The following is a 17697-nucleotide window of genomic DNA, read 5'->3' as shown; positions in this document are numbered from 1 at the left end:
CAGACAGTACAGAATCTGACTGTAGTGCCGGAGCCCTGGGTTTGATCCCTGGGCTGGGAAGATCTGGAGAAGGAATGGCAACCCACTCCAGTATGGTTGTCTGAAGAATTCCATGGCCAGAGGAGCCTGGTGGGCTACTGTCCATGAGTTTGTAGAGAGTCGGACACAGCTGAGTGACTAACACACCCAGCTATTGTCACGTATCTGGTAATGGTTGTTGGGTTTGAAACCCAGTCAATCTCTCTCAAAAGTACAAAGACACTATTTGCCATGTGGGCATCCCCATTCCTTTGAAATCAGTGCTTTGCATTTCATTATGTTTGAATGTATATTTTGAGAGTGAAAGTGGCTTAGTCATGTTCTCTGCAGCCCATGAAATCGTCCAGGCTGGAATAGTTCAGTGGGTAGTTGTTCTCTTCTCCAGGGGATCTTCCCAACCCTGGGATCAAACCCAGGTTTCCTGCATGGCAGGTGGATTCTTTACCAGCTGAGTCACCAGGGAAGGCCTCGAAATAAACATTTTCGTGGAATCTTAATTTCACGTAATGTAGAATAAGATGTTTAGGAGGCACCAAAATAAATGATTATTCATGGATTGATTATTGATATCATCTCTTTGAAAGTATACACATATCCCACAAATAGTCTAGTGGCTGGTGGTGACTGGTTCTGTTTTTCCTGCTCAAAACCTTTTCTGTTGTGCAGTTTTGCTTTTCATTTCTGATTCTTATTTTTTCCTCAGGTCTCAGCCTAAACAATATTCCTTCTAACAGTCTAGGTCAGGGGTTCCTCCTGTGGACCCTAAAAATATATATATTATTTCTTCAATCACTTTCATCCCTTTAAATGTAAAAGACTTGCCCAGTGGCTTATCTCCAGTCCAGCAAAATATCTGTCACGTTGTTGTTATTGTTCAGTCGCTCAGTCATGTCCGACTCTTTGTGACCCATTGGGGTACATAATTTGTTGAATGAGTTAATAATGACTTCAGTGACTTAAAATTTGCATCACATGAATGTATTTTAAGAGCGATGACTAGAGATGGTAGTGGTTTCAAATTCTAGAAGAGCTGCAAAGTGCCTTTCTGAGGTCAAAGAAATTATATTAAATAATTGGAAGCCATTGATAAGCCTACACATGGGTGCAGGTTCCTTATGCCTGTGCTTGTGACCCGATGAACATGGAGGCATTATCAGAGAGCATGCAGATTTAGTGGTACTGTGTGAACTTTGTCTGGCATTATTTCATTCTTTATAATGGCTGAGTAATGTTCCCTTGTATATATGTAACACATCTTTTTTTATCCATTGCTCTGTCAATGGACATTTAGGTGGCTTCCATGTCTTGGCTGTTGTAAACAGTGCTGCATTGCAATGCGTGTATCCCTTCGGACTATGTGTCTCTTCGGACGTGTGCTCAGGAGTGGGATTGCAGAGTTATATGTTAGCTCTATTTTTAGTTTTTTAAGGAACCTCCATATTGCGCTCCATAGGGCTGCACCAGCTTACCTTCCTGCCAACAGTGTAAGAGGGTTCCTTTCTCTTCACTCCCTCTCCAGCATTTCCTATTTGTAGGTTTTTTGATGATAGCCATTCTGGCTGTTGTGAGGTGATCACTCATTGCAATTTTGATGTGCATTTCTCTAATAATCAGTGAAGTTGAACATCTTTTCATGTGCCTCTTGGGCATCTCTAGGTCTTCTTTGGAGAAATGTCTGTTTAGGTCTTCTCCTTGTTTTTTTGATTGAGTTGTTGTTCTGATGATATAAAGCTGCAAGCTATAAATTGTGGAGACTAATCCCTTGCTGGTCACATTATTTGTAAATATTTTCTTCCATTTTGTGGGCTGTCTTTTCATTTTGTTTATGCCTTCCTTTGTTGTGCAAAAGGTTTTGAGTTAAAACAAACAGACAAAAAGGATATTTGTGTTTAATTAGGTCCCATTTGCTTATTTTTATTTTTATTTCCCTTACTCTGGGATATGGATTGAGAAAGATTCTGCTGTAATTATGCCAGAGTGTTCTGCCTATGTTTTCCTGTAAGAGTTTTATACTGTCTGGTCCCACATTTAGGGCTTTAGTCTCTTTTGAGTTTATTTTTTTGTATGGTGTAAGAAGTTCTAATTTTATGTTTTAGATGGAGCTGTTTAGTTTTCCCAGCATTTATCATTTCTTAAACTTTCATGTTATGAAAGGTCTTTCTCCTCATCTATAAAACAACTTTGGCAGGGACAGTCAAGAAGGCGACCTCTAGTGATCTCTCACCTCGTGGTGTCCAAGCTTTTGTGAAATCCCTTCCTCTCGAATGTGGGTGGTTCTGCTGATTTCCTTCTAACCAAGAGAAGATGGCAAAAGTAATGAGATACCTGCCACTCCCCCAGTCATGCTATTAATATGTAAGACTTCCTTTAATTACATTACAGGAGACTGCATTTAGGGGGTCTATACAGATATTCTCCTACTAACTTATGAAATAAACAGCCACATTTAGGAAAGCCACATGGCAAGGAACTGCAGGAGAGCTCCAACCATTAGGCATCAAGAGTTTGGGGGACTCATCCTTTTTGTCCAAGTAGAATAAGCGTGCATTATTTGTTTTATACTTTGGATTCTATACACAATTCATTAGGAAAAAAAAAATCTGCTTTAGAAGAAAACACAACACAACTTTGAAAAATGTAGATCTTTCAGTTTTTTTATAGTATGAAAATGAGAATATAAAGAAAAGAAAAGTAAAGCCCGATTGAGTTAACATGTATCTGAATATTCAGTGTGTTTACATACAGCGTTTTGCTATTCATATCAAAGCATGTAGATATAAGTAGGATGTGGTCCTTCAGTTTGAGAATTCTGTAGCTTGATGATGAATGTTAGCAACCAGTTCAGAGCCACAGAACTGGTCTTTGTTGATTGTCAGTGGCTTGGATTATCCCATGACAATTGTTACAGATTATTGCCTCTAAAGTCTACACTGGAAAAGTACTGAAGAAGTAAAGATACTTTTCTTTCTTAATTTAAAATAATTTCATTACATGGATTAATGCTCTTTAAACCATACTGCCTATGGTCCCTAATTAATGAATGGTAAATACAGAAATGGCTAACTTTTGTTGAGAACGTAGTATGTGTCTGGCAGTGGCCTCACCATTTTATATTTTATCCTTGCAACACCCCTATGAGGTAAGTTATGTTATTTCTCCATTTGTCCTGGGCCAGCTCATCCCTGAATGGTCAGGAAACCTTCTAAGGTTGAAGAGCTACGGAAAGGCAGGGCATCAGTAAGTCCTTATTGAATGAGGAGAGGTGAAAATTCAGTTCCTTGTTCTAAATTTTGGAACAATTTATAAAATGAACTGAATTTAAGGGTTCAGTGCTATGAGCTTTGACAGTGATACATACTCATGTAACTACAACTGGAATCAAAATACAGAACATTTCCAAAAAAATTCCTCATGCCTCCGTCTAGTCAATCCTTAGTATTATCCACCTTAAAAAAAAAAAAAAAAAAAAAAAAGCCATTATGCTGGCTAAGATGTGAAACCATTGAAACTGTATTTTATTTTAGCTTGCATTTCCTGATTATTAATGATGCTGACTATCTTTTCCTATGATTATTGACCATTTATATGTCTTCTTTTTAAGTCTTTTTCTTATTTTGAATTGGTGTGCTTGTCTACATGCTTGTCATACATGAAAAAATTGGTGCTATTTTTGAAGTTCTCTGTATAGCTTAGATATTATTTCATAGATGTATGCATTGCAAATATTTCCTCCAGTATGTAGCTTGCATATTCACAAGTGTCTTTTGGTGATCATTCGTTGTTTTTATAATTTTCATTGACGGTCAGTTTATAATTTTTTTCATTGATGGTTAGAGCTTTCAGTGTCCTTGTAAAAAGTTCTATCTGTTTCAAGGTAGTAAAGATGTTTTCATTTGTTTTCTTTTAGAAACTGTATGGAGTGAGGAAGGGAGTTAGATATTCATATTCTATTGGTCAAGCACCATTTGATGCAAAGCTCCTACTTCCCTCACAGAATTTCCTTGTCATTTTCTCAGTTCATTTTTTCCTATTACACATTACTGAGAAATAGTTTCTGTGAAATTGATGGTCCCCATTTGAAGGGTATAATTTGAAAAGTTCTGACAAGTGTATCATCCCACACAACCGCCGTCACAGTGAAGCTGGAGAGCATCCCTATAACCTATAACCTATAACCTATAACCTCTGTCTTGGTTTCCTAGATGTGCCATAATGAAGCACCACGAACTGTGTGGCTTACACAACAGAATTTTGTTTACTCACAATTCTGATGGCTAAAAGTCTGAAATTATGTTGTCAGTACTAGGACCTCTTGTCTTGGCTTATAGAGGGTTGTCTTCTGTGTGTTCATATGATGTTTTGTCTGTTCTATGTCCTACTCCCATTTGTTAGAGATGCCTTTTAAGGACACCAGTCACACTGGATTTTAACTAACTAACCACACCACACTTGGCGGCCACACTCACTCTCTGCCATGACCCACACTTTGTCTATGTGCCTCTCTAAGTAAGTAAGTAAGCAAAGTTGCTCAGTTGTGTCTGACTCTTTGTGACCCTGTGGACTATAGCCTACCAGGCTTCTCCATCCATGGGATTCTCCAGGCAAGAATACTGGAGTGAGTTACCATTTCCTTCTCCAGGGGATCTTCCCGACCCAGGGATCGAACCCAGGTCTCCCGAATTGTAGGCAGATGCTTTAACCTCTGAGCCACCAGGGAATATTCTCACACTGAATTAGAGTCCACCATAATGACCTCATCTTACCTTAATTCCCTGTTTAAAAACCCTCTGTTCAAATGCAGTCACATTCTACAGAGGGTTCAGCCTTTAGCATATTCAGTTTGAGAGGACCCCACTCAGCCCGGAATACCCCGGAAAGCTTCTCCGTGCCCTCCCAGAGCCCGCCCCTCCCTCCGCCCCCGCCTCACGGCTACCGCTCCTCTGTTTTCGCCACTGTAGTTTGCATTTTATGTAAGTGGACTCTAGTATATATCAGTTTTTTAAGCCATTTTATTTATTTCGGTTGCACTGGGTCTTCAGTTCTGCTCCAGTTTCTCTCTAGTTGCAGCAAGCAGGGGCTACTCTTTGTTGTGGCTTGAGGGCTTCTCACTGTGGTGGCCTCTCCCGTTGGGAGCACAGGCTCTAGCGTGTATGAGCTCAATGGTTGCGGCTCCTGGGCTCAGCCGTTGCGACACCCTGGCGTAGCTGCTCTGCAGCTTGTGGGAATCTTCCCAGATCAGGGATCGAATCCATGTTTCCTGCATTGAGAGGTGGATCCTTTATGACTGATCCACCAGGCAAGCCCCATGCCTATATTGTATTTCATATCTGGCTTCTTTCTTTCCCATAATTTTGAGAATCATCCATGGTGTTGCATTTGTAAATAACATAATACTGTTGATTACTGAGTAGTATTTCATTGGCTACATGTAGCACATTTTGTTTATCCGTTCATATTTTGATAGATATCTGGGTGGTCTCCAGTTCAAGGCTGCTAAGACTAAAGTTGTTTTGACCATTGGTATATGATTCTCTTTGGGGACTCATGTTTTCATTGACCTGTTAATTATCTAGGAGTGGAATGGCGAAGGCTTGTTGTTAGTTGTATGTTTAATTTTTTTTTAATTTCTAGTAAATTTCTAAACTAGCTGTGTCATTTTATATTTGAGCAGCAGTGTATGTGTATTCCATTTGTTTTACATCTGACCAGCATTTTGCATTAATATCCTTTTTAATTTTATTCATTGAATATGTGTGCCCAGCTAATTTACAACATTAGCCTTTCTGTATACTTAACAAAAGCTATAAGAAAAGGATTCTTCTCTCTTTTTCATAGCTGTATTCTTAGATTTTAAGGGCTGTTTAACAAAGAGTTGCTTGGTGGATATATATTTATTCAAAAGATCTTTTCCCATATTATTTTCCCTGCTTAGTATTTAATGGTTGCATTATTAAGCCTCTACTATAATCATAACACCGTGCTTAGCTTTATTAGAAGCAAAAGGCCTTTATATCAAAGGGAGGAAAACACAGAACAAGATCTACTGTATGACAGGTGGAAATACCTACTTTCAGTGAGCTCAGTTGGCCCAGTCATGTCCAACTCTTTGTGACCCCTTGGGCTGCAGCACAACAGCCCTCCCTGTCCATCACCAACTCCCGGAGTTCACTCAAACTCATGTCCATTGAGTCGGTGATGCCGTCTCATCTTCTGTTGTCCCCTTCTCCTCCTGCTTTCAACTTTTCCCAGCATCAGGGTCTTTTCCAAGGAGTCAGTTCTTTGCATCAAGTGGCCAAAGTATTAGAGTTTCAGCTTCAACATCAGTCCTTCCAATGAATATTCAAGACTGACTTCCTTTAGGATGGACTGATTTGATCTCCTTGTAGTCCAAGGGACTCTCCAGCGTGTTCTCCAACACCACAATTTGAAAGCATCAGTTCTTCGGCACTCAGCTTTCTTTATGGTCCAACTCTCACATCCATACATGACTACTGAAAAACCACAGCTTGAACTATATCAACTTTTGTCGGCAAGGTAATATCTCTGCTTTTCATTATGCTGTCTAGGTTTGTCATAACCTTTCTTCCAAGGAGTAAGCATCTTTTAATTTCATGGCTGCAGTCACCATCTGCAGTGATTTTCGAGCCCCCCAACATAAAGTCTACCACTGTTTCCCCATCTATTTGCCATGAAGGGATGGGACCAAGGATGCCATGATCTTAGTTTTCTGAATGTTGAGCTTTAAGCCAACTTTTTCACTCTCCTCTTTCACTTTTATCAAGAGTCTTTTTAGTTCTTCTTCACTTTCTGCCATAAGGGTGGTGTCATCTGCCTATCTGAGGTTATTGATATTTCTCCCGCCAATCTTGATTCCAGCTTGTATTTCATCCAGCCCAGCATTTTGTATGATGTACTTTGCATATAAGTTAAATAAATAGGGTGACAGTATACAGCCTTGACGTACTCCTGTCTCAATTCTGAACAAGTATGATTTTCAAAATAATTTTAATCCCTAAAGTTTAATTATATGACTTAGATATTTATGGAAACATTCAAGAGGATATTTTAAATGCAAAACATTCAATGATAACTTGTGATAATTGGTAAAATTGTAGTAAAAATGCTTAAATTACCTTTTCCATGCTGCAGAGTACATCATGAGAAACACTGGACTGGAAGAAACACAAACTGGAATCAAGATTGCCGGGAGAAATATCAATGTCTTTATTTCTGATTTTTTGCCTCATAAATAATATTCTGCTTCATGATTTTCAGTCAGTTGTAAGGTCACTCGAGGCAAATCCCCAGATTTTAAGATTGTCTACTCTGTTACTGATTCAAACAACTTGGATCACTGAATTCTATCAATGTGTTCTCAGATTTGACAGATGAGTAGCGCTAAGGTTTTAATTGAAGTAATTTCTCACTTGAGACCCAGAATGCAACTACTTCAACAAATGAATGAGATTATATGGTGGCCAAAATGATGCTACAGTGTTTTTTGATTGCTTTTCATTATGAACTTGGAACATTTTATATGCTATCAAGGATTGGCAGACTTTTTCCATAAAAGGGCCAGATAGTAAATATGAAGGCTTGTTGAGCCACTTCCTCTGTGTTTCAACACAGCTCAATTCTGACATTGCTGTGCAGAAGCCACACAGATAATACACAAATGAACTACAGCTGTGTGCAATACATTTAATTTTGGACTTGGAAATTTGAGTATCATTTACTTTTTGTGTACCACAGAATACTCTTCTTTTAATGCTTCTAACCACTGAAAAATGTAATGGCATTCTTAGGTCATGGGCTGTACAAAAACAAGCCTGGATTTGGTCAACAAGGCCATTGTTTCGTGAGTCCTGATATAGATGCTTATATAAGTTGTGTATTTTTCTTGGTTGTGACTACTATTGGACCAAAAAGAACAACTTCTGAAAAAACAGGCACACAATTCTTTATTAAGACATGTATTTCACACTGTTCTGTCTGACATGGTTTTTCTGATATCTTTCTCCAGTTCTCTACCTTTGAGAGATGAAATAGATTTTCTTTTTATTCTTTCCTTGACACATTCTAATTCCTAGCTCCCTGGTGCTGCCATGTGATTTGCAGTCTTTTTAAACCTTGTGGTCTGGATACCTTTCTCACTCCTATGTGAAGACCATTAATTATAAATGCTTTAACCATGCAACTATTGTATAGTATACAATGCATACTTAAATACAATGATTAAACAATTTATATTTTCTAAAACTAGAAATGAGAATAGTTAAATCTGCGTTATAATGTCAGAAAGTAACTGGGACATGTGTTTCTCTTTCCACGGGGCTATAGCAATAGCATTCAGTACTAATAGTTTGAGTAGCATGGATGAACTAGCACATGTATCTCATTATGTCTAATTCTCATATCCAACTGATCTCTCTGCAGTTTTATTACTTGTATTATTTTGTTAATGTTTGAGATCAAGAAGAAAAGTTTGAATGAGCTTTCTGTAATTTCCTGGTATAACATAAGGATTTGTCAGATAAAATGGTACTTATGTAACAAAATCGCTACATAAATATTTTCATTGCTTTCTGGACCCTGAAAAAAACAACACACGAAAAGTGCCTATTTGTCATATGCACAGAAAGTTTCATTGCATTCCGTGTTTCTAAGCCGAGGATCTGCCAGTTGCAGCAGGAAGATTTAGGATCTTATGCTTCTTGAAAGGAAACTTTCTCCCTGTTAGTTGCTCCAGGTCTCAGTCGGCTTTCTTCCTCACCTCCGTATCCTTTTTGGGCTCCCCGTGGGCCTCCATGCAGAGAGGTCCCTCTGTTTTAGCCGAGGGCAGATTTCCAGAAAAGTTTGAAACTCTCTTCTCACCCAGACTTCTGCCTTTTGTCTTCCTTGGTGTCCTGGATTCACATGGTGCCATTATTAACTGTAATTCTCACGGGGCCTCAGGAAGGAAAAAGGGATAACGGAGTCTGCTCAGCCTCTCGACTGCAGCCGGGGGTCTTGCAGGCTTGCCACCGCTGTTCCAGTGTGCCTGCTTGCCTGATGAGTTGCTTCAGTCGCGTCCAACTCTGTGCAACCGGTTGACTGTAGCCCGCCAGGCTCCTTTGTCCATGAGATTCCCCAGGCAAGAATACTGGAGTGGGTTGCCATGCCCTCCTCCAGGGGATCTTCCAGACCCAGGGATGGAACCTACCTCTTTTAACCTTTCCTGCATTAGTTGGCAGGCCGGTTCTTTACCTCTAACCGCCTGGGAAGCCCCCATATTCCACTGCTGTCCCTCAAAGACCGCTTTTGAGTGTAACTTGCAAGTGTGTTTTCATTTAAAAGTTAGCAACTGAAACTGAAATGAACTGAACTGAAATGAAATGAAATAAAGGTATTTAATTACATTTGTAAACCATTAAATGTAACTACGAAGGGAAAGGACTCCATGTATATATGATACACATTTGGAGCAATATGCCAAATATTATCTTAGTACATTGTTGAAAATAGTTTTGACCTAGCAGATCCCCTAGAAGGGTCCTGAGAACTCCCCAGGTCTATGTATCATACTTTGACAATCATTGGACCTTATATTACTTTCATTATCATTTTATAACAAACAGATTTTAAAAATGTGTTAATGAGTACATTTATTTTATAATTTGTGCACCAAGAATGTCTTGTTTTTTTTTTTTTTTTTCCCCAAAGGGTCCTTCTTGCTGGGAAGATGTCTTAATCCCAAACCAAATGAGTGGTGAATGCCGGTCTCCAAACTGCCCTGGGACCAGAGCGGTAAGTACGGGTCGAATCTGTTCTTCATTATGGCATCTCTGGCATTTACTGGGAAATGAGATTACATACAAAATGGTAAATGAGCATTTTCCAAGCATTTTTCCTATTTACAAAAAAGATTATCAGATTCAGAAGAGTTCATAATATTCACCAAGAATTCTAAGTGTATCATTGCCTTCCAGTGTCATTTTCCTAGAGACTTAGCCATTTGGAGTGACTGTGTTGAAACAGGACAATTTAAATTCCTCATAAGGTGATATTCATGGAATATAAAGAAGATTCCATTCAGGGTTCGGCAAAAGAAAATAACAAAGCTATACATTCATGCTTTTCCTACTGCTGCGATATTTTGCCTTTACATTCCCTGTGATTCAGAATCACTCTTTCTACCTTTCTTAGTGGTTTTCTGACACAGTGGGCTTTTAGAAAATCTCGAATGGATGGCCAACTGTAAATGCAATCACCATCCTCTGTTGGGTGTAATCCCATTTTCTTTACGAACATATGGCATATCTCTCATACCGAGAAGGTATTTCTGCAATGAGACCCTAAGTACTGAAGTTATTTTAAAAATAATGTTATTATAATGTTCATGTTTGTAATTTGGATATTGTTCCAATTTTTACTTTGGAAAATCCTTGGTTCCATCATCATCTGATTGTATAAATTTTCCGATCTGTAAATACTGTTATGGCACCGACAGAAATGTCAGTGTTAGTTCACAGACTGTCACAGCCAGCCGACAGCTAATGTCTTCTCTGGTAGAGTGTTTGAGCTTGATCATCAGACATGTCTTCTCTCTCCAATCTGTTGGAGGATTGCAAGGCTATGGAGATAGCAATGAGCAGTGGTAAAGATCATTCTCCATCAGTTGGGACTGGGGACAGACACTGAACAGCTTTTTATTAATGTAAAGCCTGGTGTAAAATAGTGACTTGTGTGTCACTGACAGCTATCAAGGAATCAGTCTTGCAAGTTTGCTACTGGGATGAAATTAAAGTACATATATTTTATTGGGAATAATTAAATATAATTACATATGTGTGTGTATGTATGTGAGTGTAATGTGTATATCTACATAACATGCAGATATAATTACATTTAATAATGATGTAAATCCCTCGGTGCATATAACATTGCATACACAGCAATGTGAAGTCCTTTGAAACTCTACTTCAATCATTGACAGTCTGACTGCCTCCATGTACCTTGATATTAATTGGAAGGATTCAGCTTAGCAGAATAGACAGTCTTGTGTCTTTAAAGATTCAGCTTCAGATCAGTCAAAGGCGGATAGAGTAGGGTTGATAATCTTGCCTTTTCTTACTTGTTGAATTTTCAACTTACTTATGTATCAATACATAATGCTCATTCTAAATTAATTTATATTGAGGTTTTATTTCTGACAGCATGGTGAGCTGATACCCTAAAAAAATGCTTGCAGTACACACTATATAAAAATACTGAATTGAATTACAAATACATATCTTTTAAAGAATGACTGTGCTGATGACATAGTAAGGAAAAGTTTATAGGCCAAAGTGTAAAGTACATATTTCTGGCTGTTCTCCAGAAGAAAAATCCTGTGAGTGAAGTCACTCACCAGCAGGGGTTAGGGCTTCAGACCGAGAAAACACTGGTGAGTTTAGGGCCTCATAGGGGTAGAAAATGAAACCATAGAATTATATTAAAGAGCCTCCTGTAAAACATGATCTCCTGGGATCAATTGGAGAGAGGAATGTTCTAGGGATAGGTGCCTATTTTATTTTCACTCTAGATAGAAATGTTAAATTAAAAATTATCGTAATTGACAGCAAATTAGCTAAATGGGTTAAACAGTGAGTGAATATATGAAAGAGAAATTATAACTTAGATCTGAAATTTGACCTAATAGAATATACTTAAAATAATAAAAGAAAAGTTAAACAACATGGAGGATAAAATTAGATTTGTGAAGAAAATAATAGAGAGAGCAGTGGAAAGGTAATATTTTAAAAGGTAGTGAGGTACTTACCTGGCAGTGATTAGGACTCCGTTCTTCCACTGCAAGGATACAGGTTTGATCCGTGGTCAGAGGACTAAGATCCAGCATGCCACATAATGCTACCAAAAATAATAATAATAATAATGAAGCAGGACTTTCCACAGTTTTTAAGACCCAAGAATCCCAAGGGCTAAGAATAAAATGAAAGTCACACCTAAATCGATCAGTGAAACTGTGGAACATAGAGGTCAGAGAGAAAATTTCAAAAGCAGCAGAGTGAAGAAGACTGGTTGCTACCCAGGAGAAAGAATCGATAGTTATTTAATCAGTAGCAACATCGGAAGGCAGATGAAATGGGAACAGTATCTTCAAAACTGAATGAAAATAAATGCTAAACTAAAATTGTATTTAAGAAAAATCTTCTAAAAACAAAAGTTAAGAACAACAACCAAAAAGGCATTTTCAGGTAAATAGGAACTCAGGGAACCAACTTCTATCTAAAAGTTTCAAGTAATTTCTAAGTTAAAGTATTTCAGGCAGAAAGATAATGATCCCAGAAGAAAAGCCTGAAATGTGAGAAGGAATGGTTGGGAAAAAAAATGGAAAAAAAACCTAAACAAAATATAGCAATCAGTATAACATTTAATGATTGGAAATATACATAAAGATAATATAAAGTTGCTGGGCAATATTGCATGTAAGCATGGAGCATAAAATTAAAGCTATGTGAAAAGTTTAATTCCTTCTTTGTCCTTATATTAAAACCATGTTTCTGGATTGCATTTTTACTCTGCAGCTAAATATAAACCATGTCTCTTCTATTTTCTAAAGCTTTGAATGTAGTGTTTGTTTCTTAAGAAGGTGAGAAGATAGGCATTTTAAGTAGTTTATTATTTTTACATTTATGGAGTATTTTAAATTTTGACACAGTGTTATATAGAATATATATTATCATAAAACCTTCAATTTCTAGCACTTGAATAAAATATCCATATACTTAAAATTCAGAAGAGTAAGGTCTGTAATGTATTCTTAATTCATATTTATGCACTTAAAGATTAGCTCAATCATTTTACATAGCAGTAACTTTCACCTTAGTTTATAAGACTACAAAATATAAACCTGACCTTACCTGTGCTTGAGGCAGAGAAATCTGAAACGAAGTCAGTTCTACCTTTGTCACTGCTGTCTTAGAAAGAAGCATCACAGTGGTTCTGAAAGACATCTTACCCTTTTATAAAAAGAATTATAGCCAACTCAAAGGGTGTGCACCTGAGAATAAGTAGAACAAAAATCAATTAGCATTTTTCCATTAGTGAAATTAATTCAACTTTGGATATGATATGGATTTTTTTTATGTGCCTTGGGGAATACATATTTTTTCTTACTTGCACAGATGTAGACAAAAGCATACCTAGAGCCTTACTCTCTGGGCATTATTCCTGAGCTCCAAATCACAACTTTTAAAAGTGAGCATCCCCTGTTTGTCAAACACTCTCCTGTGAAGATGTCTGGCTTAGCAGTGCATCTGTGGTAATGAAGGGTTTCTTAGCCAACTGTGAGATTGTTGCCTTCTCCCTCACACCTGACAATTCAGCAGTGGGGCTCAGGATCAGGAATAATTGCAGGGGGAAAAAAATGAAAAAAATATTTCAGTTATATCTTGTCTTAGACTGTGGAGTCTGCTATACCAAAGTGAAAGTCACTCAATCATGTCCAACTCTTTGCAACCCCACGGACTATACAGTCCTTGGATTTCTCCAGGCCAGAATACTTTCCCTTCTCCAGGGGATCTTCCTAACCCAGGGATCAAACCCAGGTCTCCCTTATTGCAGGCGAATGCTTTACCAGCTGAGCCACAAGGGAAGCACAAGAATATTGGAGTGGGTAGCCTATTCCTTCTCCAGCTGATCTTCCCAACCTAGGAATCAAACTGGGGTCTCTTGCATTGCACGCGGATTCTTTACCAACTGATCTATCAAGGAAGTCCCAAGGTATCATAAGATGAGTGACTTATGAACAACAAATACTTACTTCTGACAGTTGTGGAGGATGGAAGTCTAAGATTAAGGCACCAGCAGATTCAGTGACTGGGGAGAGCCCACTTCCTGATTCTTGGATGGCATTAGCGCACATTTCTTCCTGTGCTGGCCAGGGCAAAGGAGCTCTGGGGTCTCTTTTAATAAAGGCACTAACCCTATTGCTGAGGGTTCTGCTCTTGTGACCATATCACATTCTAAAGGGCCGTTAAGGGGTGTTGATTCTACCACTTAACAGCCTATAGCATGCATCATATTTTATATCTTTGAGAGGTAATATTTGCTTAGATTCTTTTTTAGATTGATTTTGACCAGGTAAGCTCTTTTACATAGAATTTTCTTTCTTATCAGAAACAGTAGAGAAGAATCTCTTAAATAGCTCAAAGACTTATTTCTAGTGAAACTTGGTACTAAAAACTATCCTCTGAATTATAATAAATGATATAATTATTAAACTCAGTGTAGCAAATGGAGAGTGTTCATCTTACTCAATATGTAATTTATTTCTTTCATTTCTCCCTGTTAGGCTCACTATATGTCAACATTAGTTTGAATATAAGTTAATATTCATAGTCTCCATCTTTGGTTTCATCTTCTGGGAAGATGTTGACCAGGAAACAATGAATATTAAATAAGTGTCAGCAAATAGTGAACAATTTTTACTTATACATCATTTGCACATTTTATGTCCCAAAAGTTTCTTACTAATGTTTTAGTTTAAATCAGATTACTGCACTTGAAGAGCTCTGTTTTTCTTTTGGTTTCCTTTTTTGTTGTTCTAGGCTTAACCAGAATCTCATAAAATGAGTCTTAGGGTTTCTCAGGATGGTTTGCTGGTGTAGTTGATATGTTCTTATTTTTTCCAATATCTAATAATAATGGAAGGTTGGCTTTGTTTTGTTTTTAAGAAAAAATCTGAGGTTGACCAAGTTTTCACTGAGACAGCCACAAATGAAAGCCTTGATCTGCACAGTGTAGGAGTCATTGGGTGCATATTATTGTGTTGCCCAAGCTTACCTGCATTATGCAGTCAGCAACACATCACAACCATCTCCAAATACGTATTTAAACAATCCCAACCCTTGTGGTTCCAGGGGCCTCATCAAACCTCAAGGGCCGGCTGGGTGGAGGGGGAGAATGGGGACAGAAGGCGAAGAGGAAAGGCCACGCTCACTCCTCTCATTCTGCCTTTATCCCTGGCAGGAGAGAAATGCTCTCCCTGTCCGTACACTGTTCTCTAGTTCTATTCTCTCAATTCTAAATAAAGTAGAGTTGCAGTCAAACTCAGATTATGATTGAATGGTATCTAAGCGTGACAAAGTGTTCTTTGTTGTTTGACATGCAATTTGGGTGACAAACTAGAAACTTCTTACAGCATTTTTCAAAAACCTATCAGGTATTCAGACTCAAGGACAGTTTATTTCTAAATCATGTTTTGAGTAGTGGAAAACAAAAAGTGTCTTTTTTTTTTCTTTTAAAAAATTAAGGTAAAATTGGAAGATATATATATTTTTTGCTGCTGCGTCGCTCAATCGTGTCTCACTCTTTGTCACCTTATGGACTGTGTAGCCAACCAGGCTCCTCTGTCTGTGGGATTTTTCAGGCAAGAATACTGGAGTGGGTTGCCATTTCCTTCTCCCGGGGATCTTTCCAACCCAGGGACTGAACCCGCGTCTCCTGTGTCCCCTGCATTGCAGGCAGATTCTAGACCCACTGAGCCACAGGGGAAGCATTTATATAGCTATCTTTATATATATACACATTATTGTAGAATCAGCTGAAATTTTGTGAATTAAAACAAATCCTTTTTAATTTTATTTATAAATAAGTCCGCTATAGAAAAAAAATGTCATTTTTTTTTAGGGAACTGAAGAAATTGAGGTAGTTTTTAAGAACTCATAGGTATTTGTGTGGCTCTGAAGTCTAGACTCAATTCCATTCATTTTCCTTTTTATGTGAAATAACCCTGTTTTTATTTGAGTGCTTTTACAACTTAGTGGAAAATTTGATCAACAGTCTCTTCTCCATAGTACTGCTAAAGACTCTTGTACACTGTTGCATGAAAAACGTAATCACCAAGGAAAGGGAATCAGTGTATACAGTGTATACAGCAGCATATTGGCACACACGCGATTCCCAGTGTCCACACCATAGTCCCACAAACGTAACCTTGTTCGTTTATGATGCCATTTCTCAAGCGAATGTGCATTTTCTTTAATGTATATTTTAAGTATTGAAAATAATTCTTGCTTCCAGGAGAACCCTGATCTGTGTGAAGTGTAAGTTGCTTTTTCACTTGTGCTATAATTCATATCTTATTTCATATACAGAAGAAAATCATGCATATTACCACAATGCTGTTGAGATACGAGCAATTTTAACCATCCCCAAAGGCTTCAACAGTTACTTCTTAATTTTTCATCTCTCCATGGAATGATTTCAAAGCTGGATGTGTCAGTAAGAGGCGCTGTTGAAGGTTATGTTGTGGTTTTAGACAAGGGGCCCAGAACACAAAGGTATGACAGAGGAATCTATCATGATTTTAACCAAAATAGCACTCAGGACTGCTGCGGTTTAGATTAGGGGAGAGGGTATATCGATTTACCTGAGAAGATAGCAAGAGCTGTGATAAGATAATTTCAATAGATTTCTAAATGAAATTCTGAGAACTGGAGCAAAGAAAGATTAAATACCCCTGTAAACATCACCAAATTTTTCCGTTGGGATGGTAGATTAGACCTAAATGGAAATGCCAGGAATTGGGGACTGGAGGTCAGACTCTGATAGCCTCTGAGCAGACACACAGAAGGCTAATGGAGTGAGAAGAATGGAAGGAAGATGCAGGAGCAATGGACCGAGAGAGCGAGGCCTGCTTCTCCACCAGGAAATAGCCTTCTTGATCCTTCAAGCAGGTGATTGATGTGTCTTAGAGACCCACACTTCATCGTGCCCTGATGGCAGTCATTAAGAAACCATCATCCCTCTTATTCAGGTCAAGCTAGCGCTCAGAAAGTTATCAGAGGCCATGATAAAATTTAGTTTGTAAGATATATGCTGCAAAGCACACACTTAAACCAGTTTACCAAACTTGAGATGTTGTACAGAAAATATAATTATATAAATAGAAAATAGCAGTGGAAAATAAAATCGAAACTGAGAAGAATTTCATGCACTGTTGACTCACTTGTGGGAAAACATTTACTTCCACTAATATTTGGAATACAAACATAGTTTGGGATCCTCAGGGCTGAGTTTCCTAAAGCAGGTAATTATCAGTACTCAGTACTCAGTATTCAGAGTATACAGTCCTCAGTACTCAGGGTTCTGGAAAATAAGCTCAGTGCTGATCTCATACATGAGTGTTTCTGTGAGATATAGAGAAAACTTTTATGTGTAAAGATGGAAAAGCAAATTATAATTTAAAGTGTGTGTATTTCCATTGAGAGAAATATAGTTGTTTTCATAACAAGTATATTTTGGTTATATTATTCTCTGCACAGAAAGCAAAGACTGACCTTCCAGCACTGGAAATCTGGTTGGGAAGATAAGACTTTACAGAAATGACTGTAGTTCGGATTGAACAGTGCAAGGGGAGTGTGCACTGTACTTGGCTTCTGTGCCGGGCACCAGGGACAGAATAGAGAATGTTTCATTCACTGCTCCCATCGTTTGGGGAAGATGTCTGGGAGGAGGGGGGGAGCTCGGCCAGTGATGGTTTTTGCCCTGAACTGCATCTTGATGAAGCTGGATATGAAGGGGAGCAGAAGACCTCACTGTGTGAGTAAGAAAGAAGAAACAAGACAAGCCGGTGTCTCCCAGAGGCCAGCGGACAGGCACACAGAGTGTTTC

General features: G+C 38.2%; 1 protein-coding gene across 1 annotated transcript in view; it reads left to right on the top strand.

Annotated features, from left to right (window-relative positions):
* Positions 1 to 17697, top strand: part of PARK2 (parkin RBR E3 ubiquitin protein ligase) — a 1213425-nt gene that overhangs the window by 557120 nt on the left and 638608 nt on the right. Inside the window, exon 5 of the mRNA XM_018053444.1 lies at positions 9742 to 9825. Within this exon, the coding sequence (XP_017908933.1) occupies positions 9742 to 9825 (84 nt within the window). The remainder of the gene's footprint in view (positions 1 to 9741; positions 9826 to 17697) is intronic.

The sequence above is a fragment of the Capra hircus genome, chromosome 9, assembly GCF_001704415.2.
Source record: "Capra hircus breed San Clemente chromosome 9, ASM170441v1, whole genome shotgun sequence".
In the NCBI taxonomy this organism is placed as follows: domain Eukaryota; kingdom Metazoa; phylum Chordata; class Mammalia; order Artiodactyla; family Bovidae; genus Capra; species Capra hircus.
Note: the sequence above shows the minus strand (reverse complement) of the source record. Positions and strands in the feature narration are given on the sequence as shown.